This window comes from Sarcophilus harrisii, chromosome 5 (genome assembly GCF_902635505.1).
Source record: "Sarcophilus harrisii chromosome 5, mSarHar1.11, whole genome shotgun sequence".
In the NCBI taxonomy this organism is placed as follows: domain Eukaryota; kingdom Metazoa; phylum Chordata; class Mammalia; order Dasyuromorphia; family Dasyuridae; genus Sarcophilus; species Sarcophilus harrisii.
In genome coordinates, this window is record NC_045430.1 from 253,488,492 (window position 1) to 253,514,114 (window position 25,623).

At 40.1% G+C, this 25,623-nt stretch overlaps 1 protein-coding gene across 1 annotated transcript; it reads left to right on the top strand.

Moving 5' to 3' along the window:
- Nucleotides 1-13,806: 13,806 nt before the first annotated feature.
- On the top strand, nucleotides 13,807-21,427 carry LOC116419571. The gene is made up of 5 exons (XM_031940295.1): nucleotides 13,807-13,936; nucleotides 15,645-15,694; nucleotides 17,749-17,880; nucleotides 17,990-18,619; nucleotides 19,457-21,427. Exons 2-4 carry the CDS (start codon nucleotides 15,664-15,666, stop codon nucleotides 18,436-18,438), a joined length of 612 nt encoding a protein of 203 aa, XP_031796155.1. The 5' UTR covers nucleotides 13,807-13,936; nucleotides 15,645-15,663; the 3' UTR covers nucleotides 18,439-18,619; nucleotides 19,457-21,427.
- The last annotated feature ends 4,196 nt before the right edge of the window (nucleotides 21,428-25,623 follow it).

The window sequence follows — 25,623 nt, forward strand, 5'->3', positions numbered from 1 at the left end:
GCTAGCCCACACCATACTTATTATATAGGTCACAGAGACATAGAAATAAAAAAAAAGATAAAATTCAGAAAAAGAATTTAAACATTCCTGTAAGTTCTTCACCTTATCTCTCCATTCCACACACGTTTCTCATGTTTTGCGTGATCATGGGGGTTATATGGAGGGAAAAGAAAGGAATTTTTGACTGTCAAACAATTCTTCATTAAGTGTGTGGAGAAATGATTAACGGCAGCTATCCGTGGACCCAGAGAGGTTTCTGTTTAAGGTGAAAGGAAGCAGGCTCACACTTCAGCTGTCCATGTTGCTGATTGTCTGCCCCTGACCTTGGCAACTTTAATTCCCCAACTCCTGCATTCTCTCATATGGCTTCCAGGCAAGTAAATTCTGAAAAGGGCCTGCACATATGCCCCTTGAAGGGACTTCAACCTGCTTTTGGTTTTGTTAACACCTGTACTAATTGGGTAAACCTTCCCTTGAAAGGCTCTAGGGATTTTGCTGGGACAAATCATACTCACTGAAGGGCAGAAGTTCTACCCATTGCACCTACTCCTTTGAGAAAACAAGAGAATTTGGGGAAAACATTGCTATCCTAGGAAAGCTATTTAAAAGAGAACATTCATGAGAGCCTCATTTTCCCCCAGCCGCCTTCTGGATGGGATTCTTGGTTACTGTCCCTAGTAATCCCCATATTAACTCTACTTTTATGCTTTTACTCATATTTGGTCTTTGCATTTGCAATCTACTTGTGAGAGTTGCTTCTCCCAGACTCCAAGCCATGAAATTCCAAGTAAGTGGACAACCTGACATCTCCTGACAACCGATTCGTGCACTCAGCCCCCCTGCTGCTGATGCTCCCTATAAGTCATGGTCTCCCCTCCTCAGTCTGGACCCCATGGGGCAGGGCCAGCCCCTCATCCCTTGTCAGCCTGCAGCAGCTCCAGGTGGTGAGACCTTTATCCCTTTGGTCCAAATAGAGTACCAAATAGAGTCTGTCCTGCTTGAGATGGATTAACAGCCCTGAGGCCTCTGGGCCTGGACAGTGCTGGAGTTCCGTGGATGACACTGGCTGCCAGATGGCACTTGTGGCTCTGTGATGATGGTGTTTCCAAGACAGAGGGTGGGAGCTGGTGGGAGCAAGATCTCTGACTCCTGCTCCTTGTCTTCAGCATCTTTACCCTATCACCAGCTTGCTCATGCACTTAAGCACTAGAGTGAATCAAGATCTTTTAGTGAAATGGTTCCTGAAAGCTCCAACTGATGGGCTGGGGTTGGTTCTGAAGGAGAGAGGGCAGATTACATGGATACTGAGGAGGGGGACCAGTGTGAAGGCCTAGGCAACAAGGATGTCCTGGTGGAAGAAATGTATCCAGACTGGGGTGAGAAAGCTTCAAAGGTCTGAAATAAAGAGGGACTGAATGGGCTGGGGGGGGGGGGGGGGAGAGGGAATTCTCAAAGGCTGTAGGACCCTAGGCCTGAGTTTTAGAAAGTCTTGTGACCCAAGGGAAGTAGACAGCATAGGTGACCATTGGTCAGTGGTTACTTTTCAGTCTATCAAATGAATCTAAGTCTTCTCCTATTTAATCCATTCCCTTTGACCTTGGGCCACAAGTCAAGCTGAGCTTCTCAGCTGGTATACCTGGATCTTTTTTAATTAAAGATTTTTATTTTCCAAGATGGGGGAGGGGAGGAGGAGCTGGTGGGAGCAGGATCTCTAACTCCTGCTCCTTGCCTTAAGCAGCTTTATCCTACCACCCACTTGCTCACACACTTAAGCACTAGAATGGGTCAAGATTTCTTAGCTAAAGTTGTTCCTGAAAGCTCCCACTGATGTGCAGGGGTTGGTTCTGAAGGGGAGAGGGCAGGTTAACAGTGGATCCTGAGGAGAGGGGCCAGTCTGAAGGCCTAGGTGACAAGGATGTCCTGGTGCAAGAAATGCATGAGAAAGCTTCAAAGGTCTGAAATAGGGACTGAATGGGCTGGGGGGGGGGTGAGGAAGGGGATTTCTCAAAGGCCTAAGTTTCAGAAAGTCACATTACCTAAGGGAAGTAGACAGAATAGGTGACCATTGGTCAGTGATTACTTCTTTTTAAATCCAACCAATGAACCCAAGTCTTTTGCTATTTAATCCATTCCCTGTGGCCTTGGGCCACAGGTCATGCTGGTCTGCTCAGTTGGTGTACTTAGATCTCTCTTTCTCTTTTTTTTTAAATAAAGCTTTTTTATTTTCAAATCATATGCAAACACAATTGTCAACATTTACCCTTGCAAAACCTTGTGTTCCAATTTCCCCTCATTCCCTCTCCTATACCCCCCCATTCCCTCCACTACATGGCAAGTAATCCTATATATGTCATACATGGAGAAAATATTTGTTAAATCCAATATATGCATATTTATACAATTATCTTGCTGCACAAGAAATATTGGATCAATGAGGAAAAAAAGAAAATAAAATGCAAGTAAACAACAGAGTGAAAATGCTATGTTGTGATCCACACTCAATTCTCACAGCCCTCTTTTCTGGACATAAATGACTCTCTCCATCAAAAGACCATTGGAACTGGCCTGAGTCATGTCATTGTTGAAAAACATCACATCCATCAGAATAAATCAGAATATATCATATAATATTGATGTTGCTGTGGTCAATGATCTCCTGGTTCTGCTCATTTCACTCAGCATTTGTTCAAGCAAGTCTCTCCAGATCTCTCTGAAATCATATTCCATATAATACTCCATAACATTCATAGACCACAACTTATTCAGCCATTCTCCAACTGATGGGCATCCACTCGGTGTCCAGTTCCTAACCACTACAAAAAGGGTTGCCACAAACATTTTTGCATTGTGGGTCTCTTCCATTCCTGTAAGATGTCTTTGGGATATAAACCCAATATAAATACTACTGGGTCAAAGGGTATGCACAGTTTGATAGCTCTTTGGGCATAGTTTGGATTGCTCTTTGCAAGGGCAGAATGCATTCTCTTTGTTATCTAGAGATGCCTCTGAGGAGCCAATTTGGCTCAGGGGTTCTAGCACCCTGTCCAACACAGATTTTTGTTTTTTTTTCTTTGTTGTGGTTTTTTGCCATGTGATCTGATTTTTTCTTGCACAACAGGAGAAATGTGATTATGTGCTTAAAAGAATTGGAATTATTTAACTTTTATTATATTCCTTACTATCTTGGGGACAGTGGGGTTAAGGGAATAAAGGAGAAACATTGAAAATACACAGTTTGACAAGAATAAAGGTTGAAAATTCTCTTTACATGTACTTGGAAAAATACTATTGAAATGAGTTGAAAAAATAAATTTTAAAACAAATACTGTATGATATGAAAACTTTCCAGTATAAGTTCTCTTGCTCTCTGCTTCTTCCTCTTCTTGTCTCTCTCGTTTTGCTACCTCCAATTTTATCTCCATCCTTTCTATCTTCTCTCCTTCCTTCAGTTAGTCTTGCTCCATGCTTCCTTCTTTTTCTCCTTTCTCCTCCCCTGCTGTCTGCTCTGCCCTCTCAGAATCAACACTTGGTAGATATATTTCCAGTCTTTTATTGGGGCTGCTGATATGTTGTCTTCAGTTCCAGTTGTAGCTCCAACATATTTGAATTGTTTTTTCTGTTTGTTTCTTTCTGATCTGGAGGTTGAAACTTTGGCACTAATATTCCTTTGCATTTTCCACGCAGGATTTTGTTGAGGTAGTATTGGAATTTTTTCTTTTTCTCCTTTCCCTCCTCAAGTTATAGATATTAAGCCATCTATATTTCCTCTGACGCACAAAGTTATTCAATTTCTTGGGGAAATCAAATTATTCTAAAACTTCATCCTAAAAACTTCTGCAGGCCAATCTTTTTTTTTTTTTTTTTTTTTTTTTTACAACAAAGCCTCAATAGCATCCTCTGTCTCTGTATTTGCCATCTTGGGGGTTTTGGGTGGAGGGTTTGGGGTCCATCTGATGGGAATCTTTGTTTTCTCTGCCCAAGGCATGATGGAGGATCCTGGTGGAAGCAGCGCTAGAAAAGGCTTCTTGTATGTCATGGAGATACATAGGTAGACAAGGTAATAGCATTAAGCAAGGCACTGCCAGAGTCAGAGGAGTAACAGCAAAACTCAGATTTTTTTACCTATGAAGAAGGCTTCCTCTTCTCCTCTGACTTATTTATGGACTGAACCAGAATGACTTCTGCCTGGCCTTTAATGCTAAGACACTTTTATAGCCTTGTAGTTCAAGGGGTCAACACAGTGAGGATGACCTTGGGGAATTAGTGCTTTTGCCTGTTGGAACAGGCTCTGCTTTTCACGGACCATGTCTTTGAATGAAGAAGGGTCTGTATGAGAAAAGGGGAAGAGATCAAGACACATTTGTTCGTGGGAAAGTTGGCAACAGCCCAGGGATTATGATCTACCAAGAGTTATTCCTGGTCTTTGGAGGAGCACGGGACCTTTGTCAATGTGCTCTTGCATAGCTCTCCCTCGTTTCCTACTTGGATGTAGCCCAAGAGACAACTTAATTAATTCTAATTTCTGTAGTAAAGCATTTATTTATACAGAGTTGTTTGTGTGAAGTCACCTTCTTAGACAGAAAGCTCCTCTAGTCCAAAGCCCTGCTTGGGCCATTCTATGTATCCCCAGCACTTACTATGGAGTTTGGCCCACAGTAGATAATTAATAAATGTTTATTTATTGTGGCTTTCACTTAGTCTTTTCCCTTTCTCTCTCATCTAAACTCTTTGCACTCTGGTTTCTCACATTCCCATTCAGTTGAGTTTTACTAATTGAAATGCAAAGTTACTATTATGACCTCCAAAGAACAAAAGTATACTATCCCTTTTTTCTTTAATTTTTATTTATTTGATATTTTACCTATGCTACATTGTTTTGTTGGTTCTTTCTCTGATTCCCATTCACAATTCAGAAACCACTTTTGAAATTATCCAAAGCATTTGGGGGGGAAAAAAAAACTTAGATCTTCCACCCTAATGAAAATAAAAAGGCTGAAGAGAAATTAAGTTAAAAATAGAGAGATAAAGAGAGAAATAGAAAATTCTTTGATCTGTATTCAGATTTGTATTCCTTTCTGTGAATGGATAGGAATTTTTATCATAGTAAATGGGACTGATTGGATGTAAAAGTTTCTTAAGTTTATGAGACTAGGCCCAAGTCACAAGATCCCTATACCCATTTGAACCTCGGTTCCAGGTAGTCACATGACCCCTATTCCCAGCTTTGAACCCTGGGATACAGGAAGTTAGTGAAGTGATGTGACCCACAGGAAGCAGACAACATTAGTGACCATTGGTCAAAGATGGTTACATCCCTTTAGTCTATTCAATGAGAAGGCTTAGGTCTTTTGCTTTGAAGTCCTGGACAAGGCAGAAGCTGCCCAGGTTCCAGGATCACATGGTGGAGTTGGCATGGCTCCCAGGTATGTCTGGGCCTCTCTCTGCATGGACTAAATCAATGCTTTCTCTTTGTACTTGAAGATGTCTTTGATTAATTTGGGAAAGGGGTCTAGCTCGGTCCCACACAGTTCATGGGGGCTCATCCGGGATCTGTGAATTCCCAGAGAGATGGCTGGGATCCCGATTCAAGGTAGGCCCTAGGTTGGATTCTCTGACTGACCTTGAGATCAGACTCCCAGCCTCCCTCTCTGAAAAGGATGGGCTAGGAGAGACACTCAGATACAAAGAGAAGACACACAAATCTTTGAGGATGACTTCAATAGTGGACCCTTGAACTGTCTTTGTGGGCCCTGGGATCATCAAGCCTTGGGTGATCCAGATTAAGAGGTGAGGGCCAAGAAAAGGGGTTCCATTAATGGCACAGGATGAAGGCGCTCTGATTGGCTAGGAAGATATGGAATTCCTTCTGAACCTGGTCTGCCAAGCCACCCTGGGAGGGTCAACTGTGCATTTGCTGGAGACCAGGAGATGAGATTGGACGCTCTGAGAGGGGGCACTCCAATTCAGATCTTCAGAGGAAAGAAAAAAAAGGGCACTTGGTCATTTCAATTGGATGTGGGAAAGTGGGGAAAGCGTGGTCTCTTCCATGTAACTTTTGTGTGTGTGTGTGTGTGTGTGTGTCTGTGCACAGTGTCTTTTTCAGATTTGTTCTGTGAGCTAGAATTTGTTAGAGAACAAAAAGAAAAAGAAAGGTCTGGCTTTCCTGTAGATTTCAACTCTGGCCAAAGTTGGCCAAATAGAAAGGTCATTGGGAATAATGGTTGGGGAATTTAGCAATTGGTCATTTCAAAATTCCAAAGCAATTCAATTAAATTGGGGAGGATCATGCAGAGAGTGAAGATTCTTTTCTTTCCTCATTCCCAAACTGCAGCAGATCACATGGGGCCAGAGGGAGAGAAAGAAACTATATTTAATCACTGTAGTGAAATTCATTATTTGATATAAGCAGTTTTATATTATTGGGAATTTAAGGCTGTATTTGATTGGATTTTAAGTTGAAACATAGGTTTTTAAAACAAAGTACTGATAGCTTACCTTAGGTGAGCTTGTATCTCCCTACTTAGAGGGTATATTTCTAGAAGAATTGGGTAATTTGTAAATTATGAGTTATGCTTTAAATTTTGTCAGCTTTACTGGATATATGTATAAGTTTTATGAAACTTAATTCAAAGTTATTTAATTGGAATCTTAAATTTTAAAGTTACAAAAGAGTGATTTGAAGACAAGGGACAAGAAAGATTGATTTTCAAAAGCAATTAATAGTTTAAATGGAGCATTTAGTTAGAAGGGGTATGGTTTGGGAGTGAGTTTAAAGTACAATGGAGAAGGAATAATGCATGTAGGTATCTGGAGGAGATAGAGATGGGACAGGGGAAGAGATGGTGTGAGCAAAGGAGGAAGAAAGAGAGAGAAAAATGATGTGTTAAAAATAGGGGACAGAAAATGTGTAAGCTCCTAGTGAACTTGCCATTTGCTAGGGGAAAGGAGATACTTCATGAGGTTGGGGTCTGTTTTTAACTGGCAGATTGAATCCTAGGGGATTTGGCACCCTAAAAGGGTTAGCTGTGAGAAGTGGGGGTCGGGAAACTTGGTGGAGTTGGGAGAAATGCCATGTGGAATGGGGAGGAAGAGCGGCCAAGTGGAAAGGGCCTTGTCAGGTGACAATCTCATTCCCCTCTTCTCCCATTAAGTATGGCTCAGCTGCTTTTTAACAAACTGCAACTCCTTGCTTATTGAAACATTAATTGCTTATACTGTTTAAAGGAACAGCTTACATTTACATGGTGTTAATAAGTGAATGTTTTATTTTTATTTTTCAAGTCTATAGCTGCTCTACAAGATTTGTTGGAACCATACATTTTCTGAAAGCAATTTATTTCTACTAAGGTATCCCACTTATCTTCAGAAAATTATCGAATGTTTATCGAAGTGTATAATGGTCTCCTTGTTTAAGGAATATGATAATAAAAAACCTAGAGCAGAATTTTAATCTGATCTTATAATTGATAGGGTTATTTCCAAAAGTTTAATAATTTTTTAAGAATGAAGAGATTATTAATGTTAAATCTGAAAGGTTCTTTTATGTGGAAATAGGATATTCTGTATGAGTTTTAATTAATTGTATTGAGTCATCTTAAAGGTGTACCATTATTTAAAAGGACTCTGAGAATAATAGTTTTTGCCTTTGTCCTTTTGAACATGTTTCTGTTATGGATTCAATAGCAATTTAGAATTTTTCTATGTATTGGGCATTTTAAAACCGCTGGCAAGTTTTTTTTTAACCCTTTCAGTTCCTTGAAGCACATCAGTTCTCTAAGAAGAATGACAGATTGGCTATTTAAGTACAGGGAAAAAGGGATTTTCTACAGCCACATTGGATATCTACAGGGAGGGTGAACAACTCTGCCCACCACTTCCAATTAAAAAAAAAAAAAAAACAATGGATCATCATATAATCTTGTTGCCATGTATAATCTGGTTCTGCTCATTTCACTCAGCATCAGTTCATGTAAGTCTCTCCAGGTCTTTCTCTATTCATCCTGCTAGTCATTTCTTACAGAACATTCATATACCATAACTTATTCAACCATTTCCCAACTGATGGATATCCACTCACTTTCCAGTTCCTTGCCACTACAGAGGCTAGTCAGAAGAGAGTGTGGAATGTTGTCCCAGTTCCCTTTTAATGTCCTGACCAGTTTCCCTAATTGTCCTATTCAGTGCCTCAAGTTATAACCATTCCCTCTTAATGTTTGATAGGATAAAGGTCTTATATCTTAGATCTCAAGTGTAATCATTGCCTTTTAATGTTTGATGGGATAAAGATCTTTATCCATTTTAGACACAGCACAGTATTTTTACTTTTTGTTGTTTTTGCTTGCATTTTATTTTATTTTTTTCCTTTTTGATCTGATTTTTCTTGTGCAGCAAGATAATTATATAAATATGTTATGTATACATGTATTGGATTTAACATATTTTCATTCTCTTTAATATATAATAGTATTACTTGCCATATAGGGGAAGAGAATTAAAAGAAAGGGGGAGAAATTGGAATACAAGGTTTTGCAAAGGTAAATGTTAAAAATTATCCTTGCATATGATTTGAAAATAAAAAGCTTTAATAAAAAAAGAGAGAGAGGTCTAAGTACACTAACTGATCAGCCCAGCATGGCCTGTAGATCCAAACTCAACAAAGGGAATGGATTAAATAGCAAAAGACATGGCTTCATTGGATGGACAGAAAAGGAAGTAACCATTGACTAATGGTCACCTATGCTGTCTACTTCCCCGTGGATCATATGACTTCCTGAAACTTAGACTGAGGGTCTGATCTTTCCTGCCCTAGAACCCTCTGAGAATAAGGATCAAGTGACTTGCTGAACCTTAGGCCTAGGGTCCTCCAGCCTCTGAGAAATCTCCCCCCATTCAGTCCCTTTTTATTTCAAACTATTGAAGCTTTCTCACCCCAGGCCAGATGCTTTTCTTCCACCAGGACATCCTTGTTACCTAGGCCTTCAGGTTGGTCCCCCTCCTCAGAATCCATGTAACTGCTCTCTGCCCTTTAGAACCAAGTCCCTCACATCAATGGGAGCTTTCAGGAACCACTTTACTAAGAGATCTTGACTCACTCTAGTGCTCAAGTGCATGAACTAGTGAGTGATAGGATAAAGCTGCTTTAGACAAGTACCTCTTAAGGTAAGTTATCAGAACTTTGTTTTAATAACTTATTTTTTTAAATTAAAAACATATCAAATACAGAATTAAATTTCCAGTAATGTTTCAATATCTGCACATAAATTTCTAAGATCTTGTGCTTAAAGTAAACAAATTCACAATTGTAGCATATACCAGTTGACAGTGATTGCCTCATTGTGCTTCTCCAGGCAATGACACCTATCTAGCAACACCTGCTTAGCTGCAGGATTTGAGGTCATCCTGGCCTGGTTTTGAGCCCCCCAAGAGCCAGCCAGCAGACCAGCAAAGACTGAAAAGAATTGGGAACAGGTGTGTTGGGCAAGTACCATAATCAGGTTGGCAAGGGGGTGAAGCTGTTTCTATAGAGAACACCTAGTTTCTACTAGTACCCAAAACATTGTCTCTTTGTGCACTAATTGATATATCTGCTTTATGTTTCCTCAGTAATTTTGTGGTTTTAAAGCTTAAATATGCAGAGCACAGATACAATAAAGTTGTCTTGACCATCAAGACCCATGTTTTTCTCTTTTCTTGCTTTCATGGTCTGTGCAAAAGCCAACAGAGCTGGCCTGTCATTGGCATTTCACAGACTGGCACCCACGAACAGGGACATACAGGATACCCCTTACACAGAGATTAGCCCTTGCCTGGGACAGTTTGACGGACACACAGGGTAGGGAATAGGGTGAGTTTCTTAGCATTTTCTCTCATCTATTTTTATTTTTAGTTTACACAATGGGGCAAGTAGAAGTTAAACAGCCCTGTAGAAAAATATATGAAAAGGTTTTAAAAGCCTTTGTTAAAGAGAAGGGCCTTGTTATCACCTCAAAGCAAGTTACAGAGTTCCTTAATGTGATACAAAAAACATCTCCCTGGTTTCTCTCTGAAGGAACTTTAGACATGAAACAATGGCAATTCGTGGGCATAATAGTTAATAAAATTTTATAACACAATGGGACCAGATGCTTTTCCTCTTCATTGTTTCCAAGTATACAACATTTTAAAATTGTGCATGGCTGATCCTACTTGCTTCCGAGCAATCAAATATTTCTCAGCTCAAATACAAACATCCTGAAGAATTGTCTTCCTTATCTTGTAAAGCTCAAATCCAGGTAGATTTTTGAAGAATTGCCCTCTTTGTACATCAAAGAGGAACCTCCAGACTGCCCCAGGACAAGAGCAGCAGCAGCCTCCCACTTCTTTATTTTATTTTTTGCTGAGGAGGCAGTTGGGGTTAAGTGACTTGCCCAGGGTCACACAGCTAGGAAGTATTATGTGTCTGAAACCAGATTTGAACTAGGTCCTCCTGAGTTCAGGGGCTGGTGCTCTAATTCACTGTGCCACCTAGCTGCCCCAAGCCTCCCGTTTTTAACTGGCACAAAAGTGGCAACTTCTTACTCCCCAGCAAGAGATCTCAAAGGCAAATCCAGGAAATCCCAGATTCAAATAGTGCAGGACAGGCTGGATGAGAGTATGTTCCTTTGTCTAGGAGTACTCTGAAGGAACATGGCCTTATAGGTGCATGTGTTAGAAGCCTTTTAGAACAGGTTCAACATTCAGTTCTGCCCCCACATGATTGGTGCACTCTTGCTGCTATTTGTCCAGACCCAGGATATTTTTTAACATGGTCTACAGCTTTCAGGAAACAGTGTAATTTCCAGGCAGTGGAAAAGCAAGTGCATAATGTAAATTTGCTCAGGAGCAGGTCTGAAAACTCAGGGAGAGAACTGTTTTTTTCCATGCAAACATACCAACATGCTTGCCTTCAAAGGGCTTCCTTTTGCAAAAGATAGGAACGTTTCTTTTGCATAGATCTAACAAGGATTCAATGAGTCCTTCAGTGACTTCCTTGCCAGACTTATGACAGCTGTAAATGGAACTATAGGAGGACAGTCTGCTGATATTGTTAAACTACTGGGTAGGGAGAACTGTAACAAAGACTGTAAAAAGACTCTTTTGGATACTAAAGAAGGGAAAGGGATCTGTATGTGCCAAAATGTTTGTGGCAGCCCTGTTTGTAGTGGCTAGAAACTGAAAAATGAATGGGTGCCCATCAATTGGAGAATGTTTGAGTAAATTGTGGTATGTGAATGTTATGGAATATTATTGTTCTGTAAGAAATGACCAGCAGGATGAATACAGAGAAGATTGGTGAGACTTACATGAACTGATGCTGAGTGAAATGAGTAGGACCAGGAGATTATATACTTCAACAACAATACTACATGATGATCAATTCGGATGGAAGTGGATTTCTTCGACAAAGAGATCTAACTCAGTTTCAATTGATCAAGGATGGACAGAAGCAGATACACCCAAAGGAAGAACAATGGGAAATGAATGTAAACTACTTGCATTTTTGTTTTTCTTCCCAGGTTATTTTTACCTTCTGAATCCAATTCTTCCTGTGCAACAAGAGAACTGTTCAGTTCTGCACACATATATTGTATCTAGGATATACTGTAACCTATTTAACATATATAGGACTGCTTGCCATCTGGGGAGGGGGTGGAGGGAGGGAGGGGAAAAATCGGAACAGAAGTGAGTGCAAGGGATAATGTGGTAAAAAATTACCCTGGCATGGGTTCTGTCAATAAAAAGTTATTTTTTTAAAAAAAAGACTCTTTTGGGGGTATCCCCAGACAGGCCTTTGAAGGAGACTATAGGCTCTCAAACATATTATGTTGATTTACTGTTGGAAGCAATGAAAGCTCTATTTGGCCCCAGGAGCAATTGTTTCAAGTGTGGTAAGCCAGAGCACTTCCGTGCTTCCTGCCCACTAGGAGGAGGGAAAGGACAGAAAAATCCCTGATCCTCAACATCTTGCCCCAAACATAAGAAGGGACTTCATTGGGCTTTGGAATGTAGCTCGGGAAATCATTCAAGGGGCCCAATCCCCAGGCCTCATCAACAAAATATGGGAGCAATCATTTAGCAGTGGCTGAAAGGGCAAGCACAAAAGCCTTAGTTTTTATAGATGCCCAAGAAAAAGCCATGTTCGCTGGGGCAGAAGTTCCATTTTTTATAACCAATCCTGCCCATGTCTGACTATTTTCTACTTCTCAAATCTGCACAATAGAGAACCCAGCTCCCCTTCCCCAAATCTATCTTAGGCATTACCATTGGCATAGAATGCTGCCTTTAAAGGCTACGTTATACATCCCTTCTTCTGGAGCCCTGGGGAAATACTGAAAATGGTGGCTGGCATTAACCCTATCAACCAACCCATGCATTTTCAGGAGGGGAACATGTTGCCTTATGGCCTCATTTTCCATACCAAAATTTATGAAATTTGATACTGAAGGATTAGATGCAGAACACTCCCATATTTATTGGTCTAAAGTGATATTTCAATCTTCCTTGCCTATGTTAATGATTGATATCCATGGGAAAATGGGGCACATAGACACAGGGGCAGATAAAACACTGTTGTCATCCTTGTTCTGACTGGCAGAATGGCCCTCTCAGTTAGCTGATAACTGTTTTGGTGGGCAATGGTGCAACTGCAGCTCCCCACATTAGTACTTATCCCTTAACATGGGTGTAAAAGGGCACCAAGGGAAAATCAGACCTTTATAACATTGATCACTTGCCAGTAAATTTGGGGTCCTGACTTGCTCAGTCAATTAGGGAGTAGTCTCACCACAGAGGCTTTTCGACAGGAGCCAAAGCACAGCCAGCATCTGTTCCAAATCGATGGAAATCTGACCAACCAGTTTGGACAGAACAGTGGCTCCTTACCAAAGAAAATTTGCAGGCTTCAGAAGAGATAGTACAAATCCAATCAGAACCAGGACATATTGAGCCCTCCAACAGCCTTTGGAATTCTCCAGTATTTCTGATAAGAAATCAGAAAAATGGAGGATGTTGACAGATCTTAGGACAATTAATAACCAAATGGAGACAATGGGTGTTTTACAGCCAGGTCTCCTGTCTCCTAACATGATTCCTTCATATTGACCAGTATGGATCATACATGTGTCCAGGCTTATGTTTTCTCATGATTTTAAGCTTTAATGCATCAATGATTAATCTTAAGAAGAGAAAAACATTCCAGTTACTGAAGTTTCTGGCTTCCTGGCAGTTCTCAGACTTTTCCATCTTATTTTCAGGTTGATCTGCAGGACTGATAGGGGAATTGCAAGGGCTGAAATTAATCCTTCCACAACAAATCTACCAATGCCTTTACAAATTGGCTAAGTAGAATACACAAGATGATTTTAAGAGAGACAGATTCTCTATGTAGGGTGTAAGAATTAAAAGGAAAAATGGTGTGAATTATTAATAGTCAGACAAAGACTAGAATTTTAAAAACTCAGTGTTGGGACATATTTTTAATCTTTGGTAAAGAAACAAACTAGGTGGAAGATGGCAAAACTGTTAAATGAGAATCAGTGTGAAATACAGTTTGAAACCCAATGAGGCAGCGTGGCTTGGGTTCAGGACACTAAGTAATGAGCAAGCTCCCTGCCTCTGCACAAATACTCCAGCCTGAAATGACAGAGGTGATAGAGGGAGGTAACAGATACAAAAGCAAATGGTTATATGTGATGTCATGACAACTTCACAAACTGTTACTAGGATAAAAGGCCAAAAGTCTCAACAGCTGTGCTCTGTACAGGAGAGAGAAAGAGAAGAGAGGAGGTAAGAGAGAGCCAAAACCAGAGAGAGAGAGAGAGGGAAATAGAGCTGATAGCCACAAGGAATCCATAATAACCTGCAACTTGAGCTGTGAAGGAGCTGCCTTGTTTTTCTAATCTTCCAGAAGCTCTTAGTGGTAAGAACCTTGATGATAACAGACTTTTCTGGTGGTGGGGATCCCCAAATAGGTTTAGAAGGAGGAATGAGTTTGTATTTGGTGCAAGATATATATTTTTGTGGAAAGTCATTGGTCTAGAGATGAATGAGAGACATTCCTTGTACAGCAATAGGAGATGGACATGATGCTTGTTCCTGTCCTCAATGGGGGAGCAGCTAAAATACATATGAGATCCTAAGAGAGAACCCTCTTCTGTAGACTCTGGGGAGACCACACAAACCCATCTAAGACTTAATACCAAGGGAAATGGTTTTTGTTATTCTCCAGAAGTTCCTGTTTCCTTAAGTAGATGTTAGATATGTAAGGACTCAGAGAACTGGGCCTAGGAGTAAGGATAATCTGAGTTTCTAATTATCACAGACAGAGCTGAATTTCCCTGAGGCAAACCATCTCATCCATTAGCTTCCATTTCCTCACAGGGTTGATGTAAGGATCAAAGGAGATCGTGCTCCACACCATATTGGGTGTGGAGCACACAGGGCAAAGGACAGAAAAGAGGTGTTTCCTCTCACTCTCTTTCTCCTTGATGTGATCCTGAGACTGCCTCCAGGTCCTCCTTGCTTAGAACATTCAAACAAATTCCCCCATCAGCTGATGGATTGAGCTGAACCATCAGACTTGTGGGTCCCCTTAGTTGGAACGGAGATGGGGCAGAACAGCAAAGTTCTTAAGCTTTTTCTGACAATTAACCTCCTGACCACTAGTGGAGCTTATCCCACCTTTCTCCAAACCATATTTTACATTCTTTTTTATTTTATTTTATTTATTTATTTTTTTTCATATTTTACATTCTTAAAAATAATTCTCTGCAATCTCCAAATGTATCTAATCTATTGCTTTATTTCTTTTCAATTGGAGAAGTGGACAACTGTTCTTTCTACTGTAGATATCCAATGTTGTGTGGCAAATCCCTTTCTCCCTGTGATGGGTAGCCAATCTGTCATTTCTTCTTAGAGAGCTGGTGAGCTTCAAAGCAATGAAAGGACTTGTCCTTTCACTGAAAGACTTGTCCAGGGTAGAAGTGCAGGTTAGGATTTTCAGGCCTCTCATTCTGGCCCTTCTGGTTCACATTGTAGTTGTGACTTTCCCCTGAGGTTTTGGGGATTTGGGAATGCAGATAAGAAAGAACTCTTAGAAGAAAAAAGAAGCAGAGATGGGAGCCCATGGACTGTAAGCCTGACAGGTCTATAGGATGTTGTGAAATCAAATAATATTTGAATTGTTCACAGAAATTTTGTGATACAAGGTATTCACCTTCCATTAAAGCAGTCCCCTTCAAACCATAGAAAATGCACTTTCAAAGTTTCTTTATACTGACAGACACTTTGCCTACAATGTTTCATCCTGTGTTTCCTCTGTTGTCATTCAAGGGAGTTGTTCCCTTTGGATTACTTTCAGTGATTAGGAGAGAGGAGAGATCGGATGGAAAAAGGAGGAGATGGGGGGAAAAAACCTTTAGGAATAGAACGCTTTTATCAATTGAGTTGAGGTTGGCTCTACTGTAAAAACATAATGAACAATGAGACGCATAAGCTAGGCTGAGCCCAGTCAATAGAAGGTTATTAGGGCCTACTTGGGCTGCTTATTACTCCTTTTCCTGGGAAGATGGGGTAGTTATTGGAACCTGAGTTCTTAGTACTTATTTATTGACATTCTTTTCCCTCAGGAAATCTTTCAAGTGCAGCATGGTGAAAATAACCCGGATATTTCCCCACGGTGAGAATCAATTAATCAACAAACTTGTGGTAATACTTGTTCTTATATCACTCACTGTATTAAACCCCAAAAGTTCATTCTAAGAGGGAGGACCAAAAGTATGTAACCTAGAATATGCCAGATAGAGAGTATATAAAAATAAGGTCAGAAGTCATAATCCTAATGGAACAACGAGACTATCAGAGTACTTTAGGAGACAGGTGTACAAGATCACCAGGCAAATAGTTGTGGGAGTAAAGAAAAAACTTCCGGGGAGGGGTGGGGGAGGGGGAATGTTGAAATGGATGATATGTGGGCTAAGGAAAGGGAAGAATGGGGGATGACAGAAAAAAGGAATTTCATTAGAAAGCAGAAGGAGGTGGGGGGAGAGACAAAGAATGGATTATGTTTTGGACACATTGAGATTCAGGTGCAATTGGGTGAAAATGTCCAACAGATATCATGTGGGAATTGGGGAAGAGAACTCAAAAGAGAGACTGAGGCAGGATCATTATACCTGGGAGTGATTTAAGCTTTATTTGTTTAATAGGAGGATGATACTTGTAACCTTAGGACTTTCTCAATATTCTGGCAGTTAGAAAGAGTATACATAGCTAGATAGAATGGGTGTGAGTGGAATATGAAGGGATAATCTCTTTTGAAAAAAGGTTGAAAAAAAATGGGGTAGGAATATACCAGGAAAAGGGAAAGGGAGAAGTGGAATGGTGCAAATCATCTGCCCTAAGAAAAAGGGCAAAGATAAAGCTTTTCAGGTGGTGGGGAGAGAGGAGGAGGAGATGAAGTTGAGAGAGCATTACTTTCATCACTAGTGGATACCATAAATACTCAATAGGGATACAGAAAGCTAACTTAGCTTGCAGGAAAACAGAAAGGGGATGGAACATGGAGAACAGGTCTTTTGGGAGGAGTCAGTGGTCAGTAGCAAAATACTTTTGAGAAGAGACAAGGTGAAAGGAGAGAGAATAAATGTGGGGGAAATACAATTAGCAATAGTAATTGTAAAAAATAATTTTGAAGAAATTTTCTCTGATCAAATATAATTGTTCTCTCAGAAATGATGAGTAGAATGTTCTCAGGGGGAAAAAAATCGCTGGAAAGTCTCCATGAACAAAATGAAATATTCCATATATGAAATGATAGCAGTGTTCTGTGGTGACTTGTTGCAACACAATCATCCACAATTACTCTGCATAATTCATGATAAAAATTCCTATCCATTTACAGAAAGGAATGATTGTGTCTCAATACAGATCAAAGCATTTTCTATTTCCCTCTTTATCTCTATTTTCAGCTTAATTTCTCTTGAGGGTTTTTATTTTCATTAGAGTGGAAGATCTAAGTTCCCCCCTCCCCCCCCCCCCCCCCCGCCCCACCCCAACTTGTATAGAAATGTTTTGGATAATTTCAAATGTGGTTTCTTAATTGTGAGTGGGAATCAGGGAAAGAACCTACAAAACAAAAATGTTAAAACAAATGTAAAAGAAAAATTTTTGAATGCAACATAAGTAAAATATTAAATAAATTAAAATTAAAGAAAAAAGAGATTGTTCACTTTTGGTACGTTGGAGGTTATAATAGTAACTTTGCATTTCAATTAGGAAAACTCAACTGAATGAGAATGTGAGAAACCAGAGTGCAGAGAGTTTTCAAGAGAGAGAAAGAGGGGAGAATAAGTACGTGGAGGCCACAGTCAATAAACATTTATTATCTACTGTAGGTCAAGCTCCATTGTAAGGACTGGGGGTACAAAGAATGGCCCAAGCAAGGCCTTGGCGTACAGGAGTTTTCTTTTTAAGGAGGTAGAAACATACTCTGTACATATAAACGGTTTACCACAAAAATTCGAATTAATGAAGGTGTCTCTTGGGCTTTGTCCAAGTAGGAAATGGGGGAGAGCATAGGCAAGAGCACATTGACAAGGGTCCAGTTCTCCTCCAAAGGCCAGGAATCACTCTTGTAAACCATAATTCCTGTGCTGCTGCTACCTTTCCCACCCACATTCTGTGTCTTCACTTTCTTCCCCTTTGCTCATACATTCCCTTCTTCATTCACAGACATGGTCCAGAAGAAGTTTGAACAGACAACAACAGTGATATCCCGAGGTCCCCCTCACCGTGTTGCACCTGCACCCCTGGGCTCAAATGTGTCAGGCCTCAAGAGCCAGGAGGACCTCACTGAAAGACCAGGTATCACTCTTGGTACATCAACATCTCAGAGCTGCTGCCATCTTTCCCACCCACATTCTGCTTCCTGATTCCTTTCCCTTTGCTCATATGGTCCCTTCTTCATTCACAGACTTGGTCCGGGGGAAGAAGGGCCTGTTCCAACAAGTGAAAACATTTTTATGCAGAGGTCACCGTGTTGAGCCCTTGAAGATTAAAACCATAAAAGTGGAGGAAGTCATTCCCGTAAATAAGTCAGAGGAGAAAGGGGAACCATCATGGGTAAAAAATCTAAGTTTTGCGGTTCCTCCTCTGACTCTGGCAGTGCCTCGCTTAATGCTACAACCCTGTCCACCTGTGTATCTCCATGACATACAGGAAGGCACCATAGCCTTTTCCAGTACCGCTCCCACGGGGATCCTCCACCCTGCTTTGGGCAGAGAAAACAAGGATTTGTATCAGACCATCCCCAAACTCTACATGCAAAGCCCCCAAGATGGAGGATATGGAGACAAAGGACCCTACTGGGGATTCATAAAAGGGTTGGCTTGTGGAGGATTTTCCGAGGAAGTAATTGAGTAGCTCAATGAAAATCAAAGGTATAATAATAACCATTACTAGGATAAAAGGCCAGGAGTCTGAAGAGCCTTGGGAGAGAGAGTGAGAAAGAGAGCTCTGGTGGCTTCAAAGAACCCACCCTAACCTAGAAGTTGACCAGCTAAGGGGCTGCCTAGTTTTTCTCATCTTCAAGAAGCTCTTAGTGGTAAGAAGCTTAATGATCCAGACTTTGCAGGGGGTGAGGATTGCCAGATATGTGTAGAAGGGGAAATGAGGTAGTTTGTATTTGGGGCTAGATATGTATTTTGGTGGGATCAAGCTGAACCATCAGAGACTTGTGGGTCCCCTTAGCAGGAGAGGAGATGGGGCAGAACAGCATCAAAGGTTTTAACCTTTTTCTGACAATTAACCTTCTGGCCCACGTTGCAGTTGCTTCTTTGCCCTTAGGTCTTGTGGATTTGAGAACAAGACTATGAGAGAACTTTTAGGGTAAAGAAGAAGCAGGGGTGGGAGCCTATGTATGGACTGTAAAACTGACTGGTCCATAAGATGTTCTGAAATCAAAGATTAGAATTATTCACAGAAATGTTGTGATTTGGGCAGTCTGATAGAAGGTACCCACCCTCCATTTAAAACAGACCACTACAAATCTCAGCAAATGAACTTTCAAGATTCTTCTTTATATCCTCAGACAAGACACTTTGCCTACAATTGTAGTTTCATTTTCTATTTCCTCTTTTGTCATACAAAGGAGTTTCTCAGTTGCTTCCTTTGGATTACTTTCAATGATGAAGAGTGAGGAGAAGTGGGATAGAGAGAGGAGCAAACAGGGAAAGGAACCTGTAGCAATGCATTATTTTTATCAATTGAGTTGAGACTGACTCTACTGTAAAAATATATTGGACAATGAAAAGCAATAGTTAGGCTGTGCCCAGTGAGCTATTGAGGCCTTCCTGGGCTGCTTATTACTCCCTTATTTGGGAAGATGGGGTAGTTATGGAAGCAGAGTTCTTATTTATTTATTGACATTCTTTTCCCTCAGGAAATCTTTTAAATTCAGCATGATGAAAATAACCTGGATGTTTCCCCACAGTGAGAATCAATTAATCAACAAACTTGTGGTAATACTTGTTCTTATATCAGTCACTGTATTAAATGAGGAAGATACCTTCCAAAAAAAAATTCTGAGGGCGGACCAAAAGTATGTAACCTAGAATATGTCAGATACAGAGTATAGAAAAATAATGTCAAAAGTCACAATGTTGAGGGGTGAGAATATCCCTAACAACGATAGAGGTCCCCACACTGGTGTCGCAGGTTTTGTGAAAGAATTCGAAGTCCCAATCGCCAAGCGAGGTTTTTGGCAGAAATGGGTTGGTTTTCACTGAGAAATCTCAATGGCCTAGTACCTGATTAGGAAGATAGTGAAGTTTGGGGATACCAAGTCTTGCTTTTTATTTAGCCTTTTATGGCTTGGGCTGGGGAGTGATTGAGGGGCTAATTCTGACATCAATAAGGGTGGTGATTGTGCCGCAGTCCAAGACCTCCAAATGAATTGTAGGTGAGGATAATTGTGGGAGTTTCTGCTGGGAAATCCAGTAAGAGAGTGGGAATGTTCCCCGAGATGGGAGGGGTTGGGATTCAGGGTTTTTCCGACCCAAGTGCACCCCTACCAAAGATCAGGGGGACATAGCCCTATTATATCTATAATCCTAATGGAACAATGAGACTATCAGAGCACTTTAGGATAGAGATGTATAAGGTCACCAGTCAAATAGCTCTGGGAATAAAGAAGAGAAAACTTCGGAGGGAGGGGGGGATGTTGTTGAGATGGATGATATGTGGGCTAAGCAAAGGGGAGAGTGGTAGATGACTGAGCCTGCAAACCTGGCTGACAGAAAAGGGAATTTCATTAGAGGACAGAAGGTGGGGAACAAAAGAAAGTTTGTGATTTGGACACATTGAGATTCAGGTGCAAATTGGCTTTCTGGGTCAAAATGTCCAACAGATATTATGTGGAATTGGGAAAGAGCTCAAAAGAGAGACTGAGGTAGTATCATTATACCTGGGAGTGGTGGATTAAGCTTTATCTCTTTACATAGGAGAATGATACTTGTAACTTTAGGACTTTCTTAATATTCTGACAGAAAGAGTATACATAGCTAGATAGAATGGGTGTGAGTGGAATATGAAGGGATAATCTCTTTTGAAAAAAGGTTGAAAAGGAGATAGGAATGTATCAGGAAAAGGGAAAGGAAGAAGTGGAAAGGTGCAAATCATCTGCTCTAAGAAAAAGGCCAAGATAAAGCTTTTCAGGTGGAGGGAGAGAGGAGGAGGAGAGGTTGAGTGAAAGAATATTATTCTCATCAAAACTGGCTCAAATAGGAGATACCATAAATACTCAATAAGGGCAATAGAAATCTATCTTAGCCTGCAGGAAAATGGGAATGGAATGGAATATGAGAAGAGTGGGTAATAAAAGCACTGGTCATTTGGGGAGACTCAGTGGTCCGTAGCAAAACATTTTTGGGGAGAGATAGGGTGAAAGGAGAGAGAGAATAAATGTGGGAAATACAAAATTAGCTTTCATAATTGTAAAACTAATTTTTGAAACAAGTTTTTCTGATGGGAATAGCATTGTTCTCTGGGAAAAGATGAGCAGAATGCTCCCTGGGGAAAAGCAAAAGCTGGAACGTCCTCCAAGAAAAAAAGTGAAATATACCTTATGTGAAATGATAGCAATGTTCTGGAGTGACCAGTTGTAAATGATTTTGTTGTTCTCAGTAACATAATTATCCACAACTAATCTGAAGGACATAGGATAAAAAATTCTATCCATTCACAGAGAAGGAATGATTGTCTGTGTACTTATCAAAGCATTTTTCTATTTCCTTATCTATTTTTATCTTTATTTCTCTTGAGGCTTTTTATTTTCATTGGGGTGGGAGATCTATGTTTTTTCACAACTTTTACAGAAATGTTTTGGATAATTTCAAATTTGGTTTCTTAATTGTGAATGGGAATCAGGGAAAGAACCTAAAAAGCAAAAAATTTTTAAACAAATGTAAAAGAAAATTTTTGAATGTAATTGGGTAAAAGATATAAATTAAAAGTTAAAAAAACTAAAAGAAGTCATTCACCTTTGTACTTTGGAGTTTATAATATTAACTTTGCATATCTATTAGAAAATATCTACTGAATGAGAATGTAAGAAACCAGAGTTTTTAAAAGAGAGTTTAGGAGAGAAAACAGAAAGAATAACTGGATGCCACTGCCCATAAACATTTATAAATTATCTACTGTGGGCTAAGATTCATGAATCAAGTTTCCCGATTCCCTCCCTTTTGCTCATATGCGAAGGGGAAAGAATATATGTTCCCTTCTTCATTCACAGATTTGGTCCAGGAGCAGCAGAACCACCTATTCCAACATCAATGATACCCTGAGATCCTTGTCACTGGATAGAACCCTTAGGCTCCAATACTGTGAAATTGTCAGATATCACGGGCCAGGAGGAAGCCATTCATGTCTGGTCAGTGACCAAGAAAAAGAAGCTGGGCAGCCCAAGCCCATTATGGATCAGAAATTTTGCTTTTGCAGTTCTTCCTCTGACCCTGGCAATGCCCAGATTAATTTAGAACCATGCCCACCTATTTACCTTCATGACCAAAGTCCCAAGGAAGGAGGATATGGACAAAAATGTCCTTATTGGGGCTTTGTGAAAGGATTGGCCTATAAGGATTTCTCCCAAGAAGAGCTAGAATAGATTTTCAAATTTGAGCTCTTTTGATTTCCCCCATAAGTTAAACAACTTTGTGCTTCAGGAAAAATATAGATGGCTTAATAATTAGAAAATGAAGGGGAAAAGTAGACATTTTTAAAAATCCAATAGCACCTCAACAAAATCCTCTGTGAAAAATACATAGAAATATTCGTGCCAAATTTTGAAACCCCCAGATCAAAGAAAAATTTTTGAAACCAACCCATTTAAATAGACTGGAGCTATTATTGGAATTGAACAAGACACATCAGCAGCCCTGGGGGCTGGACTGGAAACATATCTACCAAGTATTGATTCTGAGCAGGGAATATGGGGTAAGGGGGAGAGTAAGGGGGGGAAAGGAGAGAGAGTAAAGAAAGTACAGAGTGAAACCAACTGAGGGAGAGAAGGAAGAAAGAGGAGAAAGATTGAGATTAAAGGGAAGGGAGGAAAATGAGAAGAGTGGTGCGAGAGAACTTACATTGGAAAGATTTCATATATTTTAAATTTTATTTTTTCATCTCATTTCAATAGTATTTTTCGAAATAACATGTAGTTTTCAACCTTTGTCTTTGTCGGACATTGTGCTCTCAAAGTTTCTCCTTTGCTCCCTTAATCCCACCAACTTCAAGACAATCTAATAAAAGTTAAATAATTGCAATTCTTTTTAGCACATAACCACATTTTTCATGTTGTGCAACAAAAAAATCAGATGAGGCAAAAAAAAAAAAAAAAAACACAAAAAAAGAAAAAAATAGGAATGTGTGGGACAGGGTGCTAGATCCCCTGAGCCAGATACAGAAAGTGTTGTAAGGAGAAGCCCAAACTATGCCCAAAGGGCTGTCAAAATGTGCATATCTTTTGATCCAGCAGTGTTTCTCCTGTGCTTGTATCCCAAAGAGAGTCTTAAAGGAGGGAAAGGGACCCACATGTGGAAAAATGTTTGTGGCAGAAACTGGAAACTGAATGGATGCCCATCAATTGGAGAATGGCTGAATAAGTTGTTGTTCTGTAAGAAATGAGCAGGAGGATTTTAGAGAAGCTGGAGGGTCATGAACTGATGCTGAGGGAAATGATCAGAACCAGGAGATCATTGTACATAGCAACAACATTATACAATGATCAATTCTGATATACATAGTTCTTCCAATAGTGAGATGATTGAGGCCAGTTTTAATGATCTTGTGATGAAGAGAGCCATCTACATCCAAAAAGAAGACTGTGGGAGCTGAGTGTGATTCACAGTATAGGATTTTTACTCTTATTTTTTTCTTGCATTTTATTTTCTTATTTTTCCCTTATTCCCGATTTTTCTTGGGCAGCAAGATAATTGTATAAATATATATGTGTAAGGGTTGAAGGAGAATTCAGACACAATGCAACAGGAAATAAACAAGCAATAAAGCTTGAGACCCCCAGAAGTGGGTCTGCTGTGAACTAGTAGGGACCGCCTCATGGGCGGGAACTCTGGTTGCATTGAAATCTGCATCATTTACAGGAGATGTCTCCTCCTTTGAATGGCTGTGCATATGAACTCATAGATCCTGTTGGAGGAGGAAGCAGGTTCACTTTGACCTGGAATTCCCTAGAAATCAGTAGGTCAGCTAGGCAGGATATGAATATGTGAATAAAAGATGAACATGTGAATAAAAAATCTTGAACCTTGCACATGACTATTCTTGAATGCTCTATCGTGTTTAAACGATGGTTTTATGAAATGATGGCCAGAGATCTCTGAAGACTTTAGACAGAGGTAAGCTTGGTAAAACTGGTTTAAGCACTGCAAAAGACAGTGCCTGGAGATTTCTCTGAGGACCTGGGAATTAGGAGAGACTGGCAGTAGTGAATGCCGAGTGAGCGTTAATAAAGGTATTCACAAAAGTAGTGAATGCTGAGTTGGCATTCACAAGTGGCGCCCAATGTGGGGATAGTGCTGTAAATTGCCAGGTAATGGAAGACAGGATAATTCCTCACCCAGGAGGGAGACAGAGAGGCATTATGGATCTAGGTATAAGTCTACCTATCATCAAGCTCGAGGATACAGCTGTGTATGCAGTTCAATAGGTCAAAGAGCCATATGGATGATCTTTTAACAAAGATCACCTCTGAAGAACAGCAGAGAGCTTGCTTTCAAGTTCTGAGGAGTTTTTGATCTTCAAAGGGAAAAATTATATACAGAGATAACACATTCCCTCAGGACTCACTGCACTATTCCCTTTGGCAAGTTGGGTCTCTAGAAGAGCTCTTTCTCCCCTTAGAGATCTAGAGGAAAGGATTGGGATTTCTCCAATAGTATTGCTCATGAGCCCCATCAGGTGTGTTCCTTATAATATCAATCAGTTGATCCCTTTACAAAGGGATATCTATTAGGCAAGGACAGAATTATAAAAAGTCTCATTTCCATAAGCCAAGCCATACACTGTTTTCAGTGTGGAAAAATAGGACATCTGAGAGCCCAATGTAGGTATGGAGATAGAGAAGACAGGGTGAGAGAAGACCTAAAACCCCATGTCCAAAATGCCACAAGGGCTTCCACTGGGCCTCAGAATGTAGATCAACCCAGGAAAATGAGAGGCAGGGTCCAGCTCCAAGATATCATATAAAAGATAGGTGGGGCATGATGACAATTGAATTTACACTCAGAGTCTTTGGAAGTTCAGGACTCTGATGTGATCAATCAGCAAAAAAGCAATCAGATGGCAGAAAGGGATTACAATCGGGCAGAATACAGCCTTTTTTAACCCAATAGAAGGGCAGTGTGCAGTGAAACCAGCTCTAATGTAATTGTCAGGTGATGAGAAAAGATTTAGAAAGTGGTAAATTGAAGGAACTAGATAGGTTAACTGCCTGGGAGAGAGGATTTGCTTGTATTTTTACAGATGGAGAAGGAATCAAATGGGTGCCAATGAGCACCTGGAGACAGAAAAAGAGAAAAATCTCGAAACAAAGGAGAAGACTAAGATACATCTGACACTGAAAGAGCATGATGCTGATAATGAGACTCTTAAAAAACTTTAAAACCAGCAGGAATCACTGGATTTCTTGAGATGAAAAATTGTTGATAAAGACTATTGAAGACTTGAAAATCATCAGGAATTATTGGATTCCCTGACACATAATAAGACTATTGCAGGACTTCAAAACTTGCAGGAATTATTAGATTCCTGACACATGAAGTAATGGACAATAGATTCTTTTTGGACTATTTCTAGGATTTATGGACATGTATAAATCCTCATGTTGATTCATGTTATTTGTTACATCATTACTAGTCTGTGTTACTATGTGTTTATTTAATTTATGTAATTATGTATAATACCTCCTATGCTGATGGATTTAAGAGTGAGACCCTTCAGAAACCCACTAATCTGATTTGATTTCCCATTTCTTTGGTGTTTTCATCTTCCTTCCTGACACATCAGGGAGAGTGTGATCACCCCTTTTTTGAG

Excerpts from the sequence above, each read along its gene's own strand:
- LOC116419571 (XM_031940295.1), top strand. The coding sequence starts at position 15,664 with ATGGTGAAAATAACCCGGATATTTCCCCACG. Across the intron at positions 15,695-17,748 it reads AACCCGGATATTTCCCCACG|ACATGGTCCAGAAGAAGTTT; the intron begins GTGAGAATCAAT and ends CTTCATTCACAG. Across the intron at positions 17,881-17,989 it reads GGACCTCACTGAAAGACCAG|ACTTGGTCCGGGGGAAGAAG; the intron begins GTATCACTCTTG and ends CTTCATTCACAG.